Here is a 17,668-nt window from a genome sequence, read left to right as displayed (position 1 = left end):
GCATGTTCACAATCTTGCTGCTCACCTGTTTACTTAGTTTCAGATGACTAGATATGATGAGTCACAGAGCGTATGTCGAAGCAGTTTTCCCAGAAAGCAAAGGTTGCTCATTACATTTAGATTTTGCTGTCATCGTCATACCTAAGAGGTGACACAGTAGTTTTGAGTCATTTCTTGTACCTTGGTGCCATAGTGTGGAAAAAAACCTACCGAAAATAAAAACAGTGAGGTCAGTCTCTTCCTGTTGTAAAAAAAAAAAAAAACATCAGAAACTCAAGCACTTAAACATGCACACTTAACATGCACAAACTCAAGCACACTTTTCAACATGTTTATGTTGGCAATAACGTACTTTACTATTTGCATATTTATTTATTGACTATTTATGAATATTTAGAAAGTTGTGTATATTTTGTTTGGGGAAATACACACATAGTCACAATGTTTGAGTTTAGTTATATTAGTTATTAGGTACACATTGCTATAAGTCATATAGATAATGGTTCTTAACTATAATATGAGGTAAAACTATGAAAATAACCCTCTGGATAATGACATTTGATGACTGCATATAAGAACAGATTAGCTACAAACTAAAGCATGCTTGATATACATTTTTAATATAGAATAATGAATATATATATATATTACATTATTACAGTACCATTTAATGCATCAAATTGATCAAAAGTGACTCTAAAGACTTTTACATTGTTACAAAAAAAATGTATTTCAAATAAATGCTGTTCTTTTAAACTTTCTATTCATCACAGAATGCTGGAAAGAAGTATCAATGTTTCCACAAAAATATTAAACAGATCAGTGGTTTTCAATACTGATAAAATATATTTAAAATAGAAAACAGTTGTTTTAAAATTTAATAATATTTCACAATATTACTATTTCCTGCATTTTAAAGAATAAATTCAGCTTTGCTGAGCATAAAAATCTTACCCACCCCAAACTTTTGAACAGTAGTGTATAATATGAGCAATTATGTTGAATGAAACACTAAACAAAAATATTTTGAATGGGGTAATGTGGGTCTTGAGAACACAACGGTGATCAAAAGTGACAGAATCACCCCAATTAATGAACGTTTGCACACAGCCTTTGCACATTTCTTGAATTAATATAAAATGAAAAAATATGAACGTGTGTAATGCTTTTATATTTTGTGGCAATTAACATTCCAATACTCTTTTTTTGTTCATAATCTTCATTTGAAGAAATGACATTTTTTTATTTGAGATTCTTACTGTGTAAATCAGTTCCTCTTCAACATATTTGTTTAGTTGATCTCACTTTTTATACATAAGCTTTGCTGCTGTCCACAGATCTGGCTTGAGAATACTTCACATTGTGGGGAACATCCTCACTCGGTGGGCAAGAGCTGCAGAGGAGACCTCCACCCAGGAAAAGCAAGCCGGCTGAAGCCCAGCCAATGTAAAGCGATGCCCCGAGCTCCCTCTTCAGGCTGCCCACCAACAAAGGGTTGTAGAAGTCCCTGATTATGGTATTCGCAGTCCAGCAGACGGGAATGAGGACAAGAATTCCAACGATGATGAAGATGACGCCACTGGCGATAGCAACCTTTGCTTTAGACGCCTCGTCTTCCACGAAGTTGGTGCACTTTCCTCCCACGAGGCACAGGAGGATTCCAAACACCCCAGCGATGATGGCGATGATCACCAAGGCTCTGGCGCCCTGCAGATCTTGAGGAAGTGCCAGCAGAGAATCATAGACCTTACACTGCATCTGTCCTGTGCTCTGAACCACACAGTTCATCCATAAACCTTCCCAAATGATCTGAGCGGTCACAATGTTGGCTCCGATGAATGCTGTCACCTTCCAGTTGGGCAAGCCACAGATGACGATGCTTCCCAAGAAGCCGATCATAGCCAGGCAGATGCCCAAGATTTGACGTGCTGCGGACACCATGACTCTTCACCTTGTGTTGAAAGAATGAATGTAGGAAGAAGTTGCTGTTATTCCTAGTAGCCATTAGCTATGTCTCTGTATTGTCATATGTAACATTCACTTATTGGTAGCCTATGTCTGTATAGAAATAACACGGTTCCTACAGAGTTTTAAAAGTTTGGAAAATGCTTGATTATTATTATGTTTTCAAGGTTTGAAATGTGCTTAATTTTGAATATTATCCTTGAAAATTCTTGATATTTTCTCTTGGAAAAAAACTTTAAAGACTGGAAGTACATGAGACTCGTACCTGCATACAGATCTACATTTTCAGGTAATCATTCCTCATAGTAACACAGCTTGTTATATTAAGTTAGGAATTGTAAATACTATTAAAGTGTAAGAATTAAACTGTGCAAGTCAATGAAAGCACGCAGCTCTGATAAACCATTAGCGTGACCGCTGCTCCTCACGCGCACACAACTTACTGACTGAGTTTACAGCTTGTTCCGAAGTGCAATCAATGCTATTAATTTCGGAGATATTCAAGTATATTGAGTCCTATTAAACATTTTACACACATCAAAATGACTGTGAATGCCTTTAACATACGACATAAAATAAGAAGCAAAAAAAGTTATGTTGTGGCACTTTCCATGGAAGTGAACAAGGCCAATTTTTAAAAGCAGAAATGTGAAACTTTATGTGGTTTGTAAGCATTTTTATAGCACATCTAACCAAAATGTGTGACCATTTGTTTTAACATTGCAAGTTTGCAAAAAGAATGCTGTTTCAGCATATCCACCTTCAACAGTTTGCTTTCGATTCAGTGAAACATCTGGCTGTACTTTACTGATATCAGCAATACTTTGAATGTTTGAATCTTTACATTTTTAAAATATGATACATTTGACGTACAACCCCATTTCCAGAAAAGTTGGGACAGTTTGTAAAATGAAATAAAATCAAGAATCTGTGATTTGTTAATTCTTTTGAATCTTTAATTAACTGACAAAAGTACAAAGAAAAGATTTCCAATGTTTTAACTGACCAAATTAATTGTATTTTGTAATTATAAACAAATTTTGATTTTGATGGCTGCAACACACTCCAAAAAAGTTGGGACAGAGGCAAAATAATAGTGAAACGTTTACAGAATATCCAAGTTAAGACGCTTTGAAACAATCCACAATAAACAGGTGAATTGGTAATAGGAGAGGGTATCATGTTTGGGTATAAAAGGAACATCCACCAAAGACTTTTGTCTTTGAAAGCAAAGATGGGTCATGACTCACCATTTTGATGAGAGAACTGTCTAACAATTCAGAAAGCAAATTTCTTAAAGGATTAGTTCACTTTGAAATGAAAATTAGTCCAACCTTTACTCACCCTCAAGCCATCCTAGGTGTATATGACTTTCTTGTTTCTGACGAAGACAGTCTGAGAAATATTAATAAATATCCTGATGCATCCGAGCTTTATAATGGCAGTGATAGGGTTCAATGAGTATGAGCTGCATTCAAAAAAATAACTTGTTGGTCTAACTTAATTCAATTATGACACCTATTAACACACAGTTGAACTGATTTATTTGAACTTAAGCTAGGTTAATTGTACTGATGAGTAAAATTCATCATAATTGAATGAGATCACACCAGTTTCATTTGATGTATTTTGTGAATGTTTCCTGAACATAATTCACTCTTGTTGATCCAACCAGTGCTATTGCAATTCAAACTGGTGCCCTTGTGCAGAGTTGCTCAAGTTTTCTGTGAAACATTTATAGCATGTAAGTAATGATCAGGTGAAGAACTTCTCATCACTGGCTTTAGCACAGTTAAAGCTTGTTGAGAACAACATAGATTTATTTCATGTAGCCACCCATAGCCTAACCACAAGGTCTACACTTCAGCATAATGGTAACCTTATAAAAATCGACATAACATAAACTCTTTTAAATGTCAAATATAACTGAACATCAAACTTTAAAAGGTATTTCCCTTTCCTAAAAAACACATTAAACAGCACTTAATTTCAACATTTACTGTCCCGATCTATCCCTACGCAAAGCATGCTGGGAACTAGAAATCCACTGCCCAGTTTCAATCAATGCAACATAAATGATTTGTGTAGTCCCAACACAAATGGCTTAGGTTAACCTAACAATTTGCAAATTTAATTTCATTTAACATAATACAATTGAGTGCAAATTCCAATTAAGTAAAAAACTAAAGATTTGTGTTGGTTCAGCTTATTTTATTTAAATAAACTGAGCAAGCAGCTAGAATCATTTTTTTGAGTGTGAACAAAGTGCTTCCATCCACATCTATCCATCATAAACATGTACTCCACACGGCTCTGGAGTGTTAATAAAGGTCTTCTGAAGCGAAGCAATGCATTTGTGTAAAAAAATATCCATATTTAAACAAGTTATGAAGTCGAACATCGAGCTTCCGCCAGACCACCTTCCGTATTCAATGTACGCAGAAAGTGTAAACCTCTTGCAGTTTGCAAAGCTTATGCTACGGCATGCACCTTCCCTATTAATCTTACGGAAAAGGTGTAATTGATGCGACGCCAGTTTACACTTTCTTTGTGACTTGTATATGGTAAAACTTTTTACGACTTTCTCCAATGACACAGCAGTTGACATTCCCTCCCGCAGGAGCTCAGTTTCTTTGGGAAAGTTTCCCATTACCACAGCAGCGATGTTCCCCCTGCTCCAGCAGGAACTCAGTTTTCTCTAGAAACTATCTCCACTGCCACAGAAGTGATTGTTCCTTTATGCTCCCACAGGAGCTCGGTTCTTTGAAAATTTCTCCACTGAATTAACATGTTCCCCCTGCTCCCGCAGGAGCTCAGGAGACTCACCTATAGTTCTCACTATAGTTTTCAGCATCCCTCCACCACCCCGTCTCCTCACACTCGCCTGGTTACTTTCCTAACCAGAAATACAAGGGGGAGTACTCTGGGTTCGGGCCAAATACGGAGCTCGGAGTCATCTCCTCGGACAGCACGCCAAATACGCATATTATTTTCTCTGACTTATTTGTAAGTGTGGACTTGTGAAACCTCTGTTGAATATGCTTGACCTTTGACAGCTCAGATGGCATTGCATGAGAAACCGTCATGCTAGTATATTAAAAATAGCCACATGGGCTCGAGAGTATGTTGGAAAACCGTTGTCACTTAACTCTGCCGCTGCATCAAGAAATGCAACTTGAATATCTGTTACACAAGTAGAAATCTATACATCAGTTCTATGCAGAGATGGTGCAGATTTCTCTGGGATCATCTCAGATGGTCCGAATAACTGTGGAAATGTGTGCTGTGGTCAGATGAGTCCACCCTTCAGCATGTTTTTGGGAAATATGGACAGTGAGTTCTCAGTCCCAAAGACTAAAAGGATCATCCAGACTTTCATCAGAGAGAGTTGCAAAAGCACACATCTGTTATGGCATGGAGATACATCAGTGCAAATGGCATGAGTTACTTGCATATGTGAAGGAATCATTGATGTGGAGGTGTATATTGGGATTGTACAGAGACTGTTGAGCAGCTTGTATCTTAGCAGGTAAAAAAAAACAATAAAAAAAAAAAAAAAAAAAATGAAACAGACAAATTTCCATATGTTTGTTGTAACGGCATCAGTTATTTTAATATTTTTTTACATTATAAATCTTCGTCTCAATCAGCTGCACTTCCTAAAGTGCTTCTCTAAAAAACACAAAATAAACTAAAAAAGAACTGTGATCATTATCAGTTTTACATAATAATGTTCAGCCACTAAATTCTTAATTTTATTTCTTCATTTGACCAATAATTCCTCATTCACAGTGCTGTAGCAGGTATATGACTGTCCAAGTCCATGTAAGTCCCTCAGTCAACACAGATCTTGCATTTTCATTGTCTTCTTAATCAAATGTATGTCTTTGGAGCATCTTCAGGTGTCTCACTAGGTTCAGAGGGGACCAGCATTTGATCCAAACCATCATCAATCAGCTGGGACTTTGTCCACGCCCCCTTGTCCTGCTCAGACTCTGGCATCGATTCGGCTCTGGCAAGCTGGGACTTTGTAGTTGATGGCTTGCTCTGGTGGGAGTCTGTGGAGGGAGGTCTACCCTGATTCATTGGAACTTTCTGACTCCATTGGGACCTCACAGATGGAGTGGCACTCTGCATCGACCTCACAGAGATGGGGCGCATCCTCTGCGAGCCCGCCCTGCTGGACCCTGCCTGCGACGAGCGCACGATCAGGTACTTCACTGAAGGACCGCTGTCATCCTCTGTTTTGTCTTTGCAGATGGTGGTGCACAACATTCCTCCACCCAACATGAGGATGACAGATGCACCCCAACCAACATAAATGGCACCGCCAATCTCCCTGCGCTGCGAATCGGTCATCAGGGGATTGTAAAACGTTTGTACCACAATGCCAGCTGACCAGGAGACAGGGATAATGCAGAGAATTCCAGCGACGATCAACGTCACACCGGCCGCTGTTGCAATTCTGGCTTTGGATCTTTTGGAACCGCCCATGAAGATGGTGCACTTTCCTCCGATGAAGGCCAAAACAAGGCCCACCGCTCCTAAAAGGATGGACATGACCGTGAGAGCCCGAGCGGCCTGCAGATCTGAGCTTAATGCGAGCGTGGACTCGTACGGTTTGCACTGCATTTGGCCTGTGCTTTGTATCACGCAGCTCATCCAAATGCCCTCCCACATGGTCTCTGAGGTGACAATGGTGGTTCCAATGAAGGCTGTCACACGCCACATTGGCATGATGCAGGACAGGAGGGCTCCAGTCCATCCCAGTAAGGCCAAGGCACTCGCCAGCATGTGCATGCCAAGGGAAGCCATCTCGCTGGGGTTAAATTATACACGTCCACTGCTATGCTGAGGCCTCTTTGTTCCTCTCAACGGTTAAAGCCTTTTTGAAGGCCTTGTTTCCTTCTTCACTCATTCCTGTCTGCAGCTCAGCTTTCACTCTGGTGACAATGACTGGGAGGCGTGTGCAGTGCACAGACCATGCCTCCATTAGTCCACATGCTACCAGACTAACCAGATTCCTTGGACAATGTGGACAGGTCATGTAAAAAGAGAAAATTTGGACATCTGCGTTGGACTCCTGAAAAGGGCTCAGGTGTTTCTGCATTCAGGTATCCAGATGCAGTTTCGATCTCACGCTTTTGTTTTTCTGTTTGAGATCTGACCAATGAGGCAGCCCCTGTATCCCATGAAAAGTTCATAATTTATGCCATAATTATTCTACCCTCATGTCGTTTTGAACTTGAATGGCTTTCTTTTTTTTTTCATGGGACTTAATATTAGAAACCAAAGAGTTTTGGTGACTTTTGACTTTTATCGTATGGACAAAAAAACACTGATACATTTCTCAAAATATGTTCTACAGAAGAAAGTCAGTCAGATAAGTTTGGAACAACATGAGTGAATGATGACTACTTTACTGCCATTTACGTATTTATGATACACATAAAATGGAAGGCAAGTGTGGTTTACTAATTTAAAGGACTAACAAGTAAGTTTATAAATTGTAAAAGTTAAATAAAGCTCTAAATGAAATATATGAATGCGAAACAGGATTGTTGTTAGCATGTTCACAATCTTGCTGCTCACCTGTTTACTTAGTTTCAGATGACTAGATATGATGAGTCACAGAGTATTTATCAAAAACAATTTTCCTACAGGTAAACAGTGAAGAGAATGCAAAGGTTGCTCATTACATTTAGATTTTGCTGTCATCATCATACCTAAGATTTGACAGTAGTTTTGAGTCATTTTTTATACCTTGACAGCACAGTGTGGAAAATACCTACCGGAAAAAATAGTGAGGTCGGTCTCTTCCTGTTGTAAAAAACATCAGAAATCTCAAGCACACTTTTATAAACAGAACATGTTTGTGTTGGCAATAACATTCCTTACTAGTATTTATTGACTTAATTATGAATATTCAGAAAGTTATGAATATTTTGTTTGGGAAAATACACACTTAGTCACAATGTTTGAGTTTAGTTATATTTTTTATTAAGTACACATTGCTACATATGGATAATGGTTCCTAACTATATGAGGTAAAACTATGAAAATAACCCTCTGGATAATTACATAGTTTGATGACTGCAAATAAAAACAGATTAGCTGCAACTAAATCATGCTTGATATACATTTTAGAATGATGAAATGAAAAAAAAATGTATATTATTACAGTACCATTTAAAAGTTTGGGGTCAGTAAGATTTTATGTAATTGATTCTTTTGCTGTTCTTTTGAACGAATGCTGAAAAAAATGATCATGGTTTCCACATAAATATTAAACAGATCAGCAGTTTTCAATGTTGGTAAAATAGATTTAAAATAGAAAACAGTTGGTGAGCTTCAAAACATCAAAAAATCTTACCCACCCCAAACTTTTGAGCAGTAGTGTATAATATGAGCAATTATGTTGAATGAAAGACTAAACAAAAATATTTTTAAATACACAATACTATTTGTTGCCAAATACACATTATTTTTCTAGGTCACATGTTACTAGACGCTTTTCATTGACATTAGTTTAAGTGTCAGTACAAAACCCCTGCATGGGGTAATGTAGGTCTTAAGGAAAGAACGGTGATGAAAGTGACAGAATCACAAATATTAATGAACGTTTCAACAGCCTTAGCACATTTTTTAATTAATATACAATGAAAAAATACGATCACATAATGTATTTATATTTTGTGGCAATGCACATTCCAATACTCCTTTTTTCCTAATTATCTTCATTCATTTGACGAAATGACATTTTTTATTTGAGATTCTTACTGTGTAAATCAGTTCCTCTTCACATATTTGTTTAGTTGATCTCACTTTTATACATAAGCTTTGCTGCTGTCCACAGATCTGGCTTGAGAATACTTCACATTGTGGGGAACATCCTCACTTGGTGGGCAAGAGCTGCAGAGGAGACCTCCACCCAGGAAAAGCAAGCCGGCTGAAGCCCAGCCAATGTAAAGTGATTCCCCGAGCTCCCTCCTCTGGCTGTCCACCAACAAAGGGTTGTAGAAGTCCCTGATTATGGTATTCGCAGTCCAGCAGACGGGAATGAGGACAAGAATTCCAGCGATGATGAAGATGACGCCACTGGCGATAGCAACCTTTGCTTTAGACGCCTCGTCTTCCACGAAGTTGGTGCACTTTCCTCCCACGAGGCACAGGAGGATTCCAAACACCCCAGCGATGATGGCGATGATCACCAAGGCTCTGGCGCCCTGCAGATCTTGAGGAAGTGCCAGCAGAGAATCATAGACCTTACACTGCATCTGTCCTGTGCTCTGAACCACACAGTTCATCCATAAACCTTCCCAAATGGTCTGCGAGGTCACAATGTTGGCTCCGATGAATGCTGTCACCTTCCAGTTGGGCAAGCCACAGATGACGATGCTTCCCAAGAAGCCGATCATAGCCAGGCAGATGCCCAAGATTTGACGTCCTGCGGACACCATGTCTCTTCACCTTGTGTTGAAGGAATGAATGTAGGAAGTTGCCGTTATAGCAGCGTTAACTATGGCTCCGTATTGTCATATGTAACACTCACGTATGTCTGTATACTAAAAGAAAATGGGGGTGGTTTTTAAGGTCTTTCCAGCTAGACTTGTTTCCTTCTACTGGTCATGGCGACTGTTTAGCCAAAGCTGTCAAACCAGTTTCCTTCAAATGAACTCGCATCTGAAGCTAGAATTGTTTTTTTGTTTTGTTTTGTTTTTTGAAAGTCTAGTCAGCCTGTGTTATGAAGAGAATCTTTTATTATATTAATTAAAACATCTCTTTCAGTGTAAATTACAGTGAAGGTTGTCTACAAAACAGAAGCTATTACAGATTTTAAAAGGCACCATTTACTGACTTTGTTTGATATCATACACTAAATAGCTGAGGGTCACAGACTACCAGACTTTTCTAGTTATTCTATAAACAGCAAATTCCCACAGAAACATGCACCATGAAAGCAATGTACTTTCTAAAATCTGTGCCCATCATACCCAATGTGCGATATTCTGTGAAATCAGTCAAAATCCAAAATCTGCAGACTGGCTCTGACTTAATCTAGACTGCAAATCGAGAGCAAAATCTGTTGTGCATTTCAGCCTTTAGGGTTGTTTATCTGTTTATAAAGTTTATAAATATTTCAAAATGAAGTATTTTGTATTGTGTTGGCATCCTTTAACATACAACATAGAATAAGAAGCAAAAAAATGAAGTTTTGTTGAGGCCATTGCGATGGAAGTGAACAAGACCAATTTTTAAAAGCATAAATGTGAAACTTTATAAGGTTGGTAAGCATTTTTATAGCACCTCAAACCAAAATGTATGACCATTTGTTTTAACATTGTGCTTTGCAAAAAGAATACTGTTTCAGGACATATCCAACTTCAACAGTTTATGTTCAACTCAGTGAAACATATCTGGCTGTACTGTTATTAGCACACAAACTTTGAAAGTTTGAATCTTTACATTTTAAAAATATTATATTTTGGTGTATATGATGTACTAAGACATATGTGACATTATGACATGTGTCTCTCTCTGCAAGTTTGTTCATGCTGATAACTGTGTGAAAGCGAGCTTGGTTTCTAGTGGTAGCCTATATGTCTTACCACAAAATATATAATCATCTCAGTATGCCGACATCAGTAACACTTACCACATTTACATAAGGTTTAGAAAGAAAAAAAAAGGAAAAAGATGAAGTAGTAGAACTTCTTATAGGTTGCCATATTTTGCTGAGTAAATGTTTATTGGACGATACCATATATTACAGCCAGTGAGTTTTACCCACCTTCATGTCATTTTTTGATTTTCTTTACTTACTTCAAATATCAAAATCAAATAATTCTTTGAATAATTCTTCAGTTAAACCAGTTATATATATATATATATATATATATATATATATATATATATATATATATATATATATATATATATATATATATATATATATATATATATATATATATATATATATATATTTATGTACATACAGTCAAACCAAAATTTATTCAGACACCTTGAACATTTCATTCATTAATACAGTTTATTCACTATAGTTTCAAAAAAAGATCTCAAGGTTAAACTGTGTCAGAAAAAAATAATCTTAATTATGTCAGATAACACTTAAACAAAACATGGTCAGGTCAAAGTGTCTCAATAATTTTTGGTTCCAATTTGTTATCAGTTTTACTGGTAGTCCACTGTATGAAGAATTTTTGGGTATAATATGTCAGTTTACTTTATTTTGCTATCCTCACTTACATAAATGAACTATAGTGTCCTGCACCCACTAGTAAAAATATATAAAAAATGTCTGAATAATTATATATATATATATAGTTGTATTCTCTTTGTGGTCTCTGCAACAGAAAAGTAGATCACAAATTAAAATATTTTAAAGAGAGATCAAAAATTTTATTCATTTTAATTATTTTTTTTATGAACTATTTATTTGACATTTTCATTTTTCTGGTCACATTTATATAAATTAAGATCAAATATTATAACAACACTAGTTTGCTATATGGTAATATCTGAAATTTAAAAAAAAAGTTAGATAGAAAACTGAATAATCATAAACAAAACTGAACAAAAAACAGAACACTATAAATAGACATAAAACAGATTTAAGATGTGGCGATTAAAAAAAATCTTGATTTTTTTTATTTGCATTTTTCATTTGCAAATAGAATTTTTTTTAAACAAAATTAACAAAAAAATATATAATTTTAATATTCTAAGACACAAATCAAGTTAATTTGTCATTAAATAATTCATTTGATGATCAGATGTTCTTGAAGGTTGACACAAGGTTGATTTTGAACGAACATAACAGTCATTATAGAGTAAATTGAGCCAGTGAGACTTTTCATCTTCCAGGAAAGAGTCACATCACTTAACTAACTTCAGGCTTAATCAACACTTCTGGTCAGCATCTGCTGGAGTATGTGCTGATGAACAGCCCACCACCTACGATTAGCAGAACACCGGCCACCCATCCGACATAGATGGAAGCTCCTAGCTCTCCTTTCCTCCCCGCTTCTGCTAGAGGATTATAGAAGTCCACAATAATGACATATGCTGACCAGCTGACAGCAACAAGGCAGGTTACACCTGCAACTATATAGACTGCACCAGCTGCTATTCCAAGGTTGGCCTTTTTAAGCCGCTCTTCTCTGTAGAAGTTGGTGCAATTGGCCCCAACAACCGACAGTCCAACAGCAACCACACTGACAGCGATAGAAGCACAAATCAAAGCTCGAGCTGCCTGGAGATCCTTAGTCAGAGCCAGAACAGAGTCATACGCTTTGCACTGCATGTGGCTGGTGCTCTGCAGGACACAGTTCATCCACAAGCCTTCCCAGAAAACCTGCGCTGTAATGATGTTTGCTCCCACGAAGGCTGTCACTTTCCACATAGGCAATGCACATACTAGAATAGTACCACATAGGCCTAAAACAGCCAGACATACAGCCAAGATCTGTCGACTCCTCATCTTTTACGGAACACAAGCGATTCATCTGCAATAACAGGGAGAAAAGCGTCGTAGTTGTGAGAGCAAACGACTATTGACAAAGTGAATGCTCTTCCTTGTGCCACAGGTGTTGGTATTTGAACAAAGAGAAAGCAAAGCAAGGGGAGGAAACCTGTATCGAGTTTCCTGCTTGACTTGATTCTTCTACTCAGTATGTCCACATATTCATGGAAAAAGTACACAATTAAACGATTTTAAGTGACGACTGTCCTTAATTCAAAACACTGCAAACACTGACTGTTTTTATTAATGCAATAGTTCAACCAAAAATGAAAACCAACCCTAATGTCATTCCAAAACTAATGTATATTTGTTACGGCTGTAAAGCACTGGGCCCATTCCTGTTCACAGTAACTGGCCCAACTTTGGCTGTAAAGATCTGGGCCACTTCTGGCAATGACTCAGCTTATGTTCACTCACAGATGGAATAATGTAGCAATAATTAACATAAAATTGTCTAAAAATTGACTAAAATTTCCTGGTAGTTCCTGATGTGTGTTAACTACACATTTAATGTATAGCGAATTTGTCAAAAACAACATATCTGCGGTAAAATTTAATATAATAAAAGTGCCGTATAAGACAACATTCTCTAATATGTATAATATCAGATCTATTTATAAGTAATGTAGCAATTCATTCTTTTATATGCTTGTATGTGTTTTAAACGCGCTTCACACGCTCAGGTGATTCATTCATCTTCACTCGCGCTGCGGTGGGAGGGGTCTCGTACCTGTGGAAGTGGGTGATATCCGCCATGTTTGGAATGGACGCGAGCAAAACAATGGATTATTTACCAAGAGATATTAACGTATAACTGCAAAACTTTTTCTATTTGCCAATGGGTTATTCAAAACACTTTTTAAGCTTGTCATTTTACAGTGTATAAGTAAATACAAGTGTAATTTTTCAAATTTTGGTATTTTATTTACAGTACTGTACTTTGTATAACAACTGATGTTATTTGATGTATAGTTTTGTAAATAAAATGTCCTCATGCGAGTTCGAGTTCTTTACAAATTGACAAAATAGCTTTCATATACTGTGATGTTTGTATAGACTTAATTTGTATTATAATTTATACAATTATAGTGTAAACGCAATGCAACTGGCAGAAGTGAAAACAGTTCATGGTGAAACTTAGGTTGAGTGAATGCTTGCAACATTGGTCTTGCCACAAAAGATATAATCAGCGCAATATGCAGACACCACACCTACCACATCTGCAGAAAGTTTAAAATTAGAAAAAAAAAAAAAAAAAAAAAAAAAGAAAAAAAAAGTAGCAGTAGAGAACTTCAAATAGGTTATTTGGCTTTGTAAAGGTTCATGGGATGAGATATTACAGCCAGTGAGTTTTATGCATTCACTAGTTGGCCCTTTATGAACCATTTGACTTTTGCTTAAGAGCAAACATTAGCTGGTTACTTAATATCTTGCAACCTAAAAACAGTTATGCATTTAAGACAGTGGGGGTAAAACAAATCTTGGTTTTTCATTTAAACCTGCAAATTAAAAGTAATGATGAAAGAGTTATGTCACTAAGAGTCAAATGACAGTTCTGACGCCCATGTTATGAACAAAGTTATGAAGGTGCAATAACGTTTCTGGAGACCAACACGGTTTTGGATCATTGCGGAAGATAAGCTCTGTGACCAACTAAAGTTTCACTTCTCACGTTGTGTTAACCATAAACTTCATATTTACTATTAAGATTAAAGCCCGAATACAGTCTGCAGAAATAAGCTAAACGTAGGCTATAAACGCAGTTGGATGACTTCAAAGTCACCATTACACTCGACAATTTAGCCGTATTTTAACAGAGAGACAGAGAGACAGAGAGACAGAGAGACAGAGAGACAGAGAGACAGAGAGACAGAGAGACAGAGAGACAGAGAGACAGAGAGACAGAGAGACAGAGAGACAGGAGAAAAAAAAAAAAAAAAAAAAAAAAAAAAAAAAAAAGTTTAGAATAGTTTGATTATAAACGGTGAGGACGTGAAAGCGAAGATTAAGTGAGTTTGTTTGGAGTGGCGACTTGAGCTCTGCGCTAATTCCAGACGGAACTCAACTGAGCATGCGCAAAGGTTACCCTGTACAAATGGAGTCAATTAGACGGTATATTAAAAGAAAACATGAAATTTATTACATTAAAATAGTCATAAAAGACCAGAAAGTAAAGTTCATCTCTCTTCCTTTACAAACAGGAGAATTCGTCATTAGTCCAGAAAGTCTGAGTTTCACACATAGGCCCCTGGAGCAGACCTCGGAGCGGAGTACTTCACGGAGTAACCACGATCCTCACTCTTCGGGCACTGGCAACAGAGAAGCGCACCTCCGATAAGCAGCAGACCAGACGCGCCCCATCCGATGAACAGCGACGCTCCCAGCTCCCGCTTCTGAGCCTCAGACAGGACGGGGTTGTAGAAGTCTCGGATGACGGTGTGCGCGCACCAGCAGACCGGGATCAGACAGAGAATACCGCCCACCAGGAAGAACACCCCGGCCGCGACCCCTACTTTGGCCTTGGCGTCCCGGTCGTCAATGCAGTTGGTGCACTTGCCTCCAGCGACGGCCAGAAGAACTCCCAGGAAGGTCACGAGGATGGAGATGATAACAAGAGCACGAGCGGCCTGGAGATCTTGCGGTAGCGCCAGCATGGAGTCGTAGACCTTGCACTGCATCTGACCTGTGCTCTGCTGCACGCAGTTCATCCAGAGGCCTTCCCAGAAGATCTGCGCGGTCACGATGTTAGTGCCAATAAACGCCGTCACCTTCCACATGGGGAGCGCGCAGATAATGATATCTCCCAACCAGCCAATAACCGCGAGGGCAGTGGCCAAAATCTGAAGTCCAGCAGATGCCATTACGTTATTGTGCGTGTAAAAATCAGAATATCCCACGAATGAACGATACGGTTTTTTATAGTGGCTTTTAGAGGCGCGGTTTGTAAACAATGTGATTTGATGCAGCTGCTGAGGATTTCCCGCTCTTTCCTACTAATTGCTTTCAGACTCATTTAGATTACCAACAAGCCATTAGAAGTTACTAACAAGGACGTTGAACATGGGGACATTTGCGTTATTTGCGGGTGGTACATTTTTTTTAAAGCCATTGAAAAAAATAACATACAGAAGGTATTTGCCTTAAGAACTTAATAATTTAATTCATGCATGTAAAATAAAATATAGGCTAGCACCAATAAAACATCAGGGACCTGATATAGCCTAGGCTATAAACGTTTTTTTTTAAATATAATAAAAATATAAATAGGCTATACGTCGTGCACTTTATGCCAAGGTCACGCGCTTGAAAATACAGATACAGACAGTTACAATTACTAACAATACATTTATAATTAATTGGTTAAAAAGATGTTTGCTTGGGTCAGATTCTATGTGGTATTTTATCCCTAATAATATATAAATAGGGTAGGTGGCCTTTCTTTTTTGATGAAATGCAATTACTCCACTGGTAAATTACTTGTTAAACTGACCAGATTTCATCATCAAGCTTAGCTAGCCTGGAAACTTGTTTACAACCACAACTTTTCCCCCCACAAAACCATCTTATGGAATAATTTGGATATTAAAATTAGAAATAGATCAGCCTTCTTTTATAAATGGTTTAATAAAAACATAATTTTTGTTGCTGATCTATTAAACTCTAATGGTGATTTGTTATCTTATCTTATGTTTTACGAATATCTATCAATGCCCTTTTCCATTTAGAGAATGTAACTCTGTTATAAAGGCGATTTATATGTCTGATGAAAGCTTACCTTACCCATGAGTCATGCTCAAAACTCAGTTTGGGAGGTGTTTCACTTTTAAGTAGAATACATTTATTCGTCAACTTTCTCAATCTCAAAACTCAATTTCTCCAAAAGGGGAATTTTTGGGGGGGGTTCCAAGATAGATAAAATTCATATGTATACCCAATAAAGTGAAAGAAGTGCATTTTAAAATTTTGCATTGTAATGCTTTTGTGTCAAAATTTTGTGATGTAGCTGATATATGCACCTTCTGAAAAAAAGAAGATATTTGTCATTTATTGTTCTCATGTAATGTTTCATCACTTTTCTGGAAAGATTTGAGTTCCTATTGTTTTTCTATTTAATATGAATTGTAATTTACACATTAAGAATGTTGTTTGCTTTTTTGAAAACCAAAACTGTTAACTTTCTTATCCTCGTGGCAAAATTCAACTTTCACAAACAAAGGCTTCTTAAAACAATACCGACTTTCATAGATTTCTTATGTGAAGAACATTTAATCAAATCACTAAGAGTAATTAATTACAAAAAAAATAATAATAAAAAAAGATAGTTACAATTATTGTCTCATCATGAATATTTACAGCAGATTATTTGTTTAAAACATTTTATTAATAATATTATAATCACAATTTTGTCAAACAAAAAAAATGTACCACGCCCACAAGCCACAACTATCAATTTTGCCCCTATAAAGTTCTTTTTCACAAGTGTAGGAGACAACAGTGTCAGTGAAGAGCTTGATATGAAATACATCAGGTGTGTGAAGACAACATAAGACAAGGTAATTATCAGAATATACTTTTATTGCTTTTTTATTGCGCATCAAGCTGTAGCCTATAGACTAATTTTGTCACATGATGCAAAATGTTTGAAAATAGGCTATTTTTTAGTTTTATTTATGATAGATAAATGTTCATTATGAAATTAGCCACAAAACAAAAGAGTCTGACATTTTATTTCAAAAAAAAAAAAATGCTTATAATTTCCATTAATATAATGTAATCAAAACAGGCATAATTTGAGGTGTTCCTGACTTTCAGAAAACAATTCAAGAATGAAAGAATGTTCCTGTACAAATTAGTGTGAAAAGAATCTTTTAAGATTTTAAAATTCTATGAAATATTTAGATTTTCCATTGCATCATGCATAAACACATTAAGGGCTGTGCAGTAGCCTAGCCGTAGGCTATTAAGTCCAAATGACCAAAAGAGACCCAAAGTTAACCAATAAATAAATAAATAAATAAACGGGGCAAAAATACTCGAGACCGTGTCCCTCTTTTGTTTCTTAACCCCAGTTCGTTTGTTCAAATCCCACCCCGATGTGTAAGTGGGATCATTTGCATATAAAGTCCCTCTCAGACGGTATAGTATTGCGAAAGGGGTGAT

The 17,668-nt window shown here is 37.0% G+C and overlaps 4 protein-coding genes across 5 annotated transcripts; all 4 read right to left on the bottom strand.

Moving 5' to 3' along the window:
* Positions 1-4: 4 nt before the first annotated feature.
* On the bottom strand, positions 5-2,390 carry LOC125252236 (claudin-4-like). 2 transcript variants are annotated; one of them, XM_048165399.1, is made up of 2 exons: positions 2,231-2,390; positions 5-1,951 (listed from the first exon to the last, which is right to left on the bottom strand). In XM_048165399.1, the coding sequence occupies exon 2, from the start codon at positions 1,939-1,941 to the stop codon at positions 1,309-1,311; it is 633 nt and encodes a 210-aa protein (XP_048021356.1). In that variant the 5' UTR covers positions 1,942-1,951; positions 2,231-2,390; the 3' UTR covers positions 5-1,308. The 2 variants fall into 2 exon arrangements, with proteins under 2 accessions (XP_048021356.1, XP_048021357.1); XM_048165400.1 differs by lacking the exon at positions 2,231-2,390 and having other exon boundaries at positions 12-206; positions 1,260-2,058.
* Positions 2,391-4,349: 1,959 nt separating this feature from the next.
* On the bottom strand, positions 4,350-7,807 carry LOC125253006 (claudin-4-like). The gene has a single exon (XM_048166742.1). It carries the CDS (start codon positions 6,778-6,780, stop codon positions 5,839-5,841), a length of 942 nt encoding a protein of 313 aa, XP_048022699.1. The 5' UTR covers positions 6,781-7,807; the 3' UTR covers positions 4,350-5,838.
* Positions 7,808-7,942: 135 nt separating this feature from the next.
* Positions 7,943-9,544, bottom strand: LOC125253007 (claudin-4-like). Its single transcript, XM_048166743.1, has one exon. It carries the CDS (start codon positions 9,423-9,425, stop codon positions 8,793-8,795), a length of 633 nt encoding a protein of 210 aa, XP_048022700.1. The 5' UTR covers positions 9,426-9,544; the 3' UTR covers positions 7,943-8,792.
* Positions 9,545-11,581: 2,037 nt separating this feature from the next.
* On the bottom strand, positions 11,582-15,377 carry LOC125253579 (claudin-like protein ZF-A89). Its single transcript, XM_048167601.1, has 2 exons — positions 14,861-15,377; positions 11,582-12,461 (listed from the first exon to the last, which is right to left on the bottom strand). Exons 1-2 carry the CDS (start codon positions 15,367-15,369, stop codon positions 11,900-11,902), a joined length of 1,071 nt encoding a protein of 356 aa, XP_048023558.1. The 5' UTR covers positions 15,370-15,377; the 3' UTR covers positions 11,582-11,899.
* Positions 15,378-17,668: the final 2,291 nt, after the last annotated feature.

This window comes from Megalobrama amblycephala, linkage group LG18 (genome assembly GCF_018812025.1).
Source record: "Megalobrama amblycephala isolate DHTTF-2021 linkage group LG18, ASM1881202v1, whole genome shotgun sequence".
In the NCBI taxonomy this organism is placed as follows: Eukaryota; Metazoa; Chordata; class Actinopteri; order Cypriniformes; family Xenocyprididae; genus Megalobrama; species Megalobrama amblycephala.
Note: the sequence above shows the minus strand (reverse complement) of the source record. Positions and strands in the feature narration are given on the sequence as shown.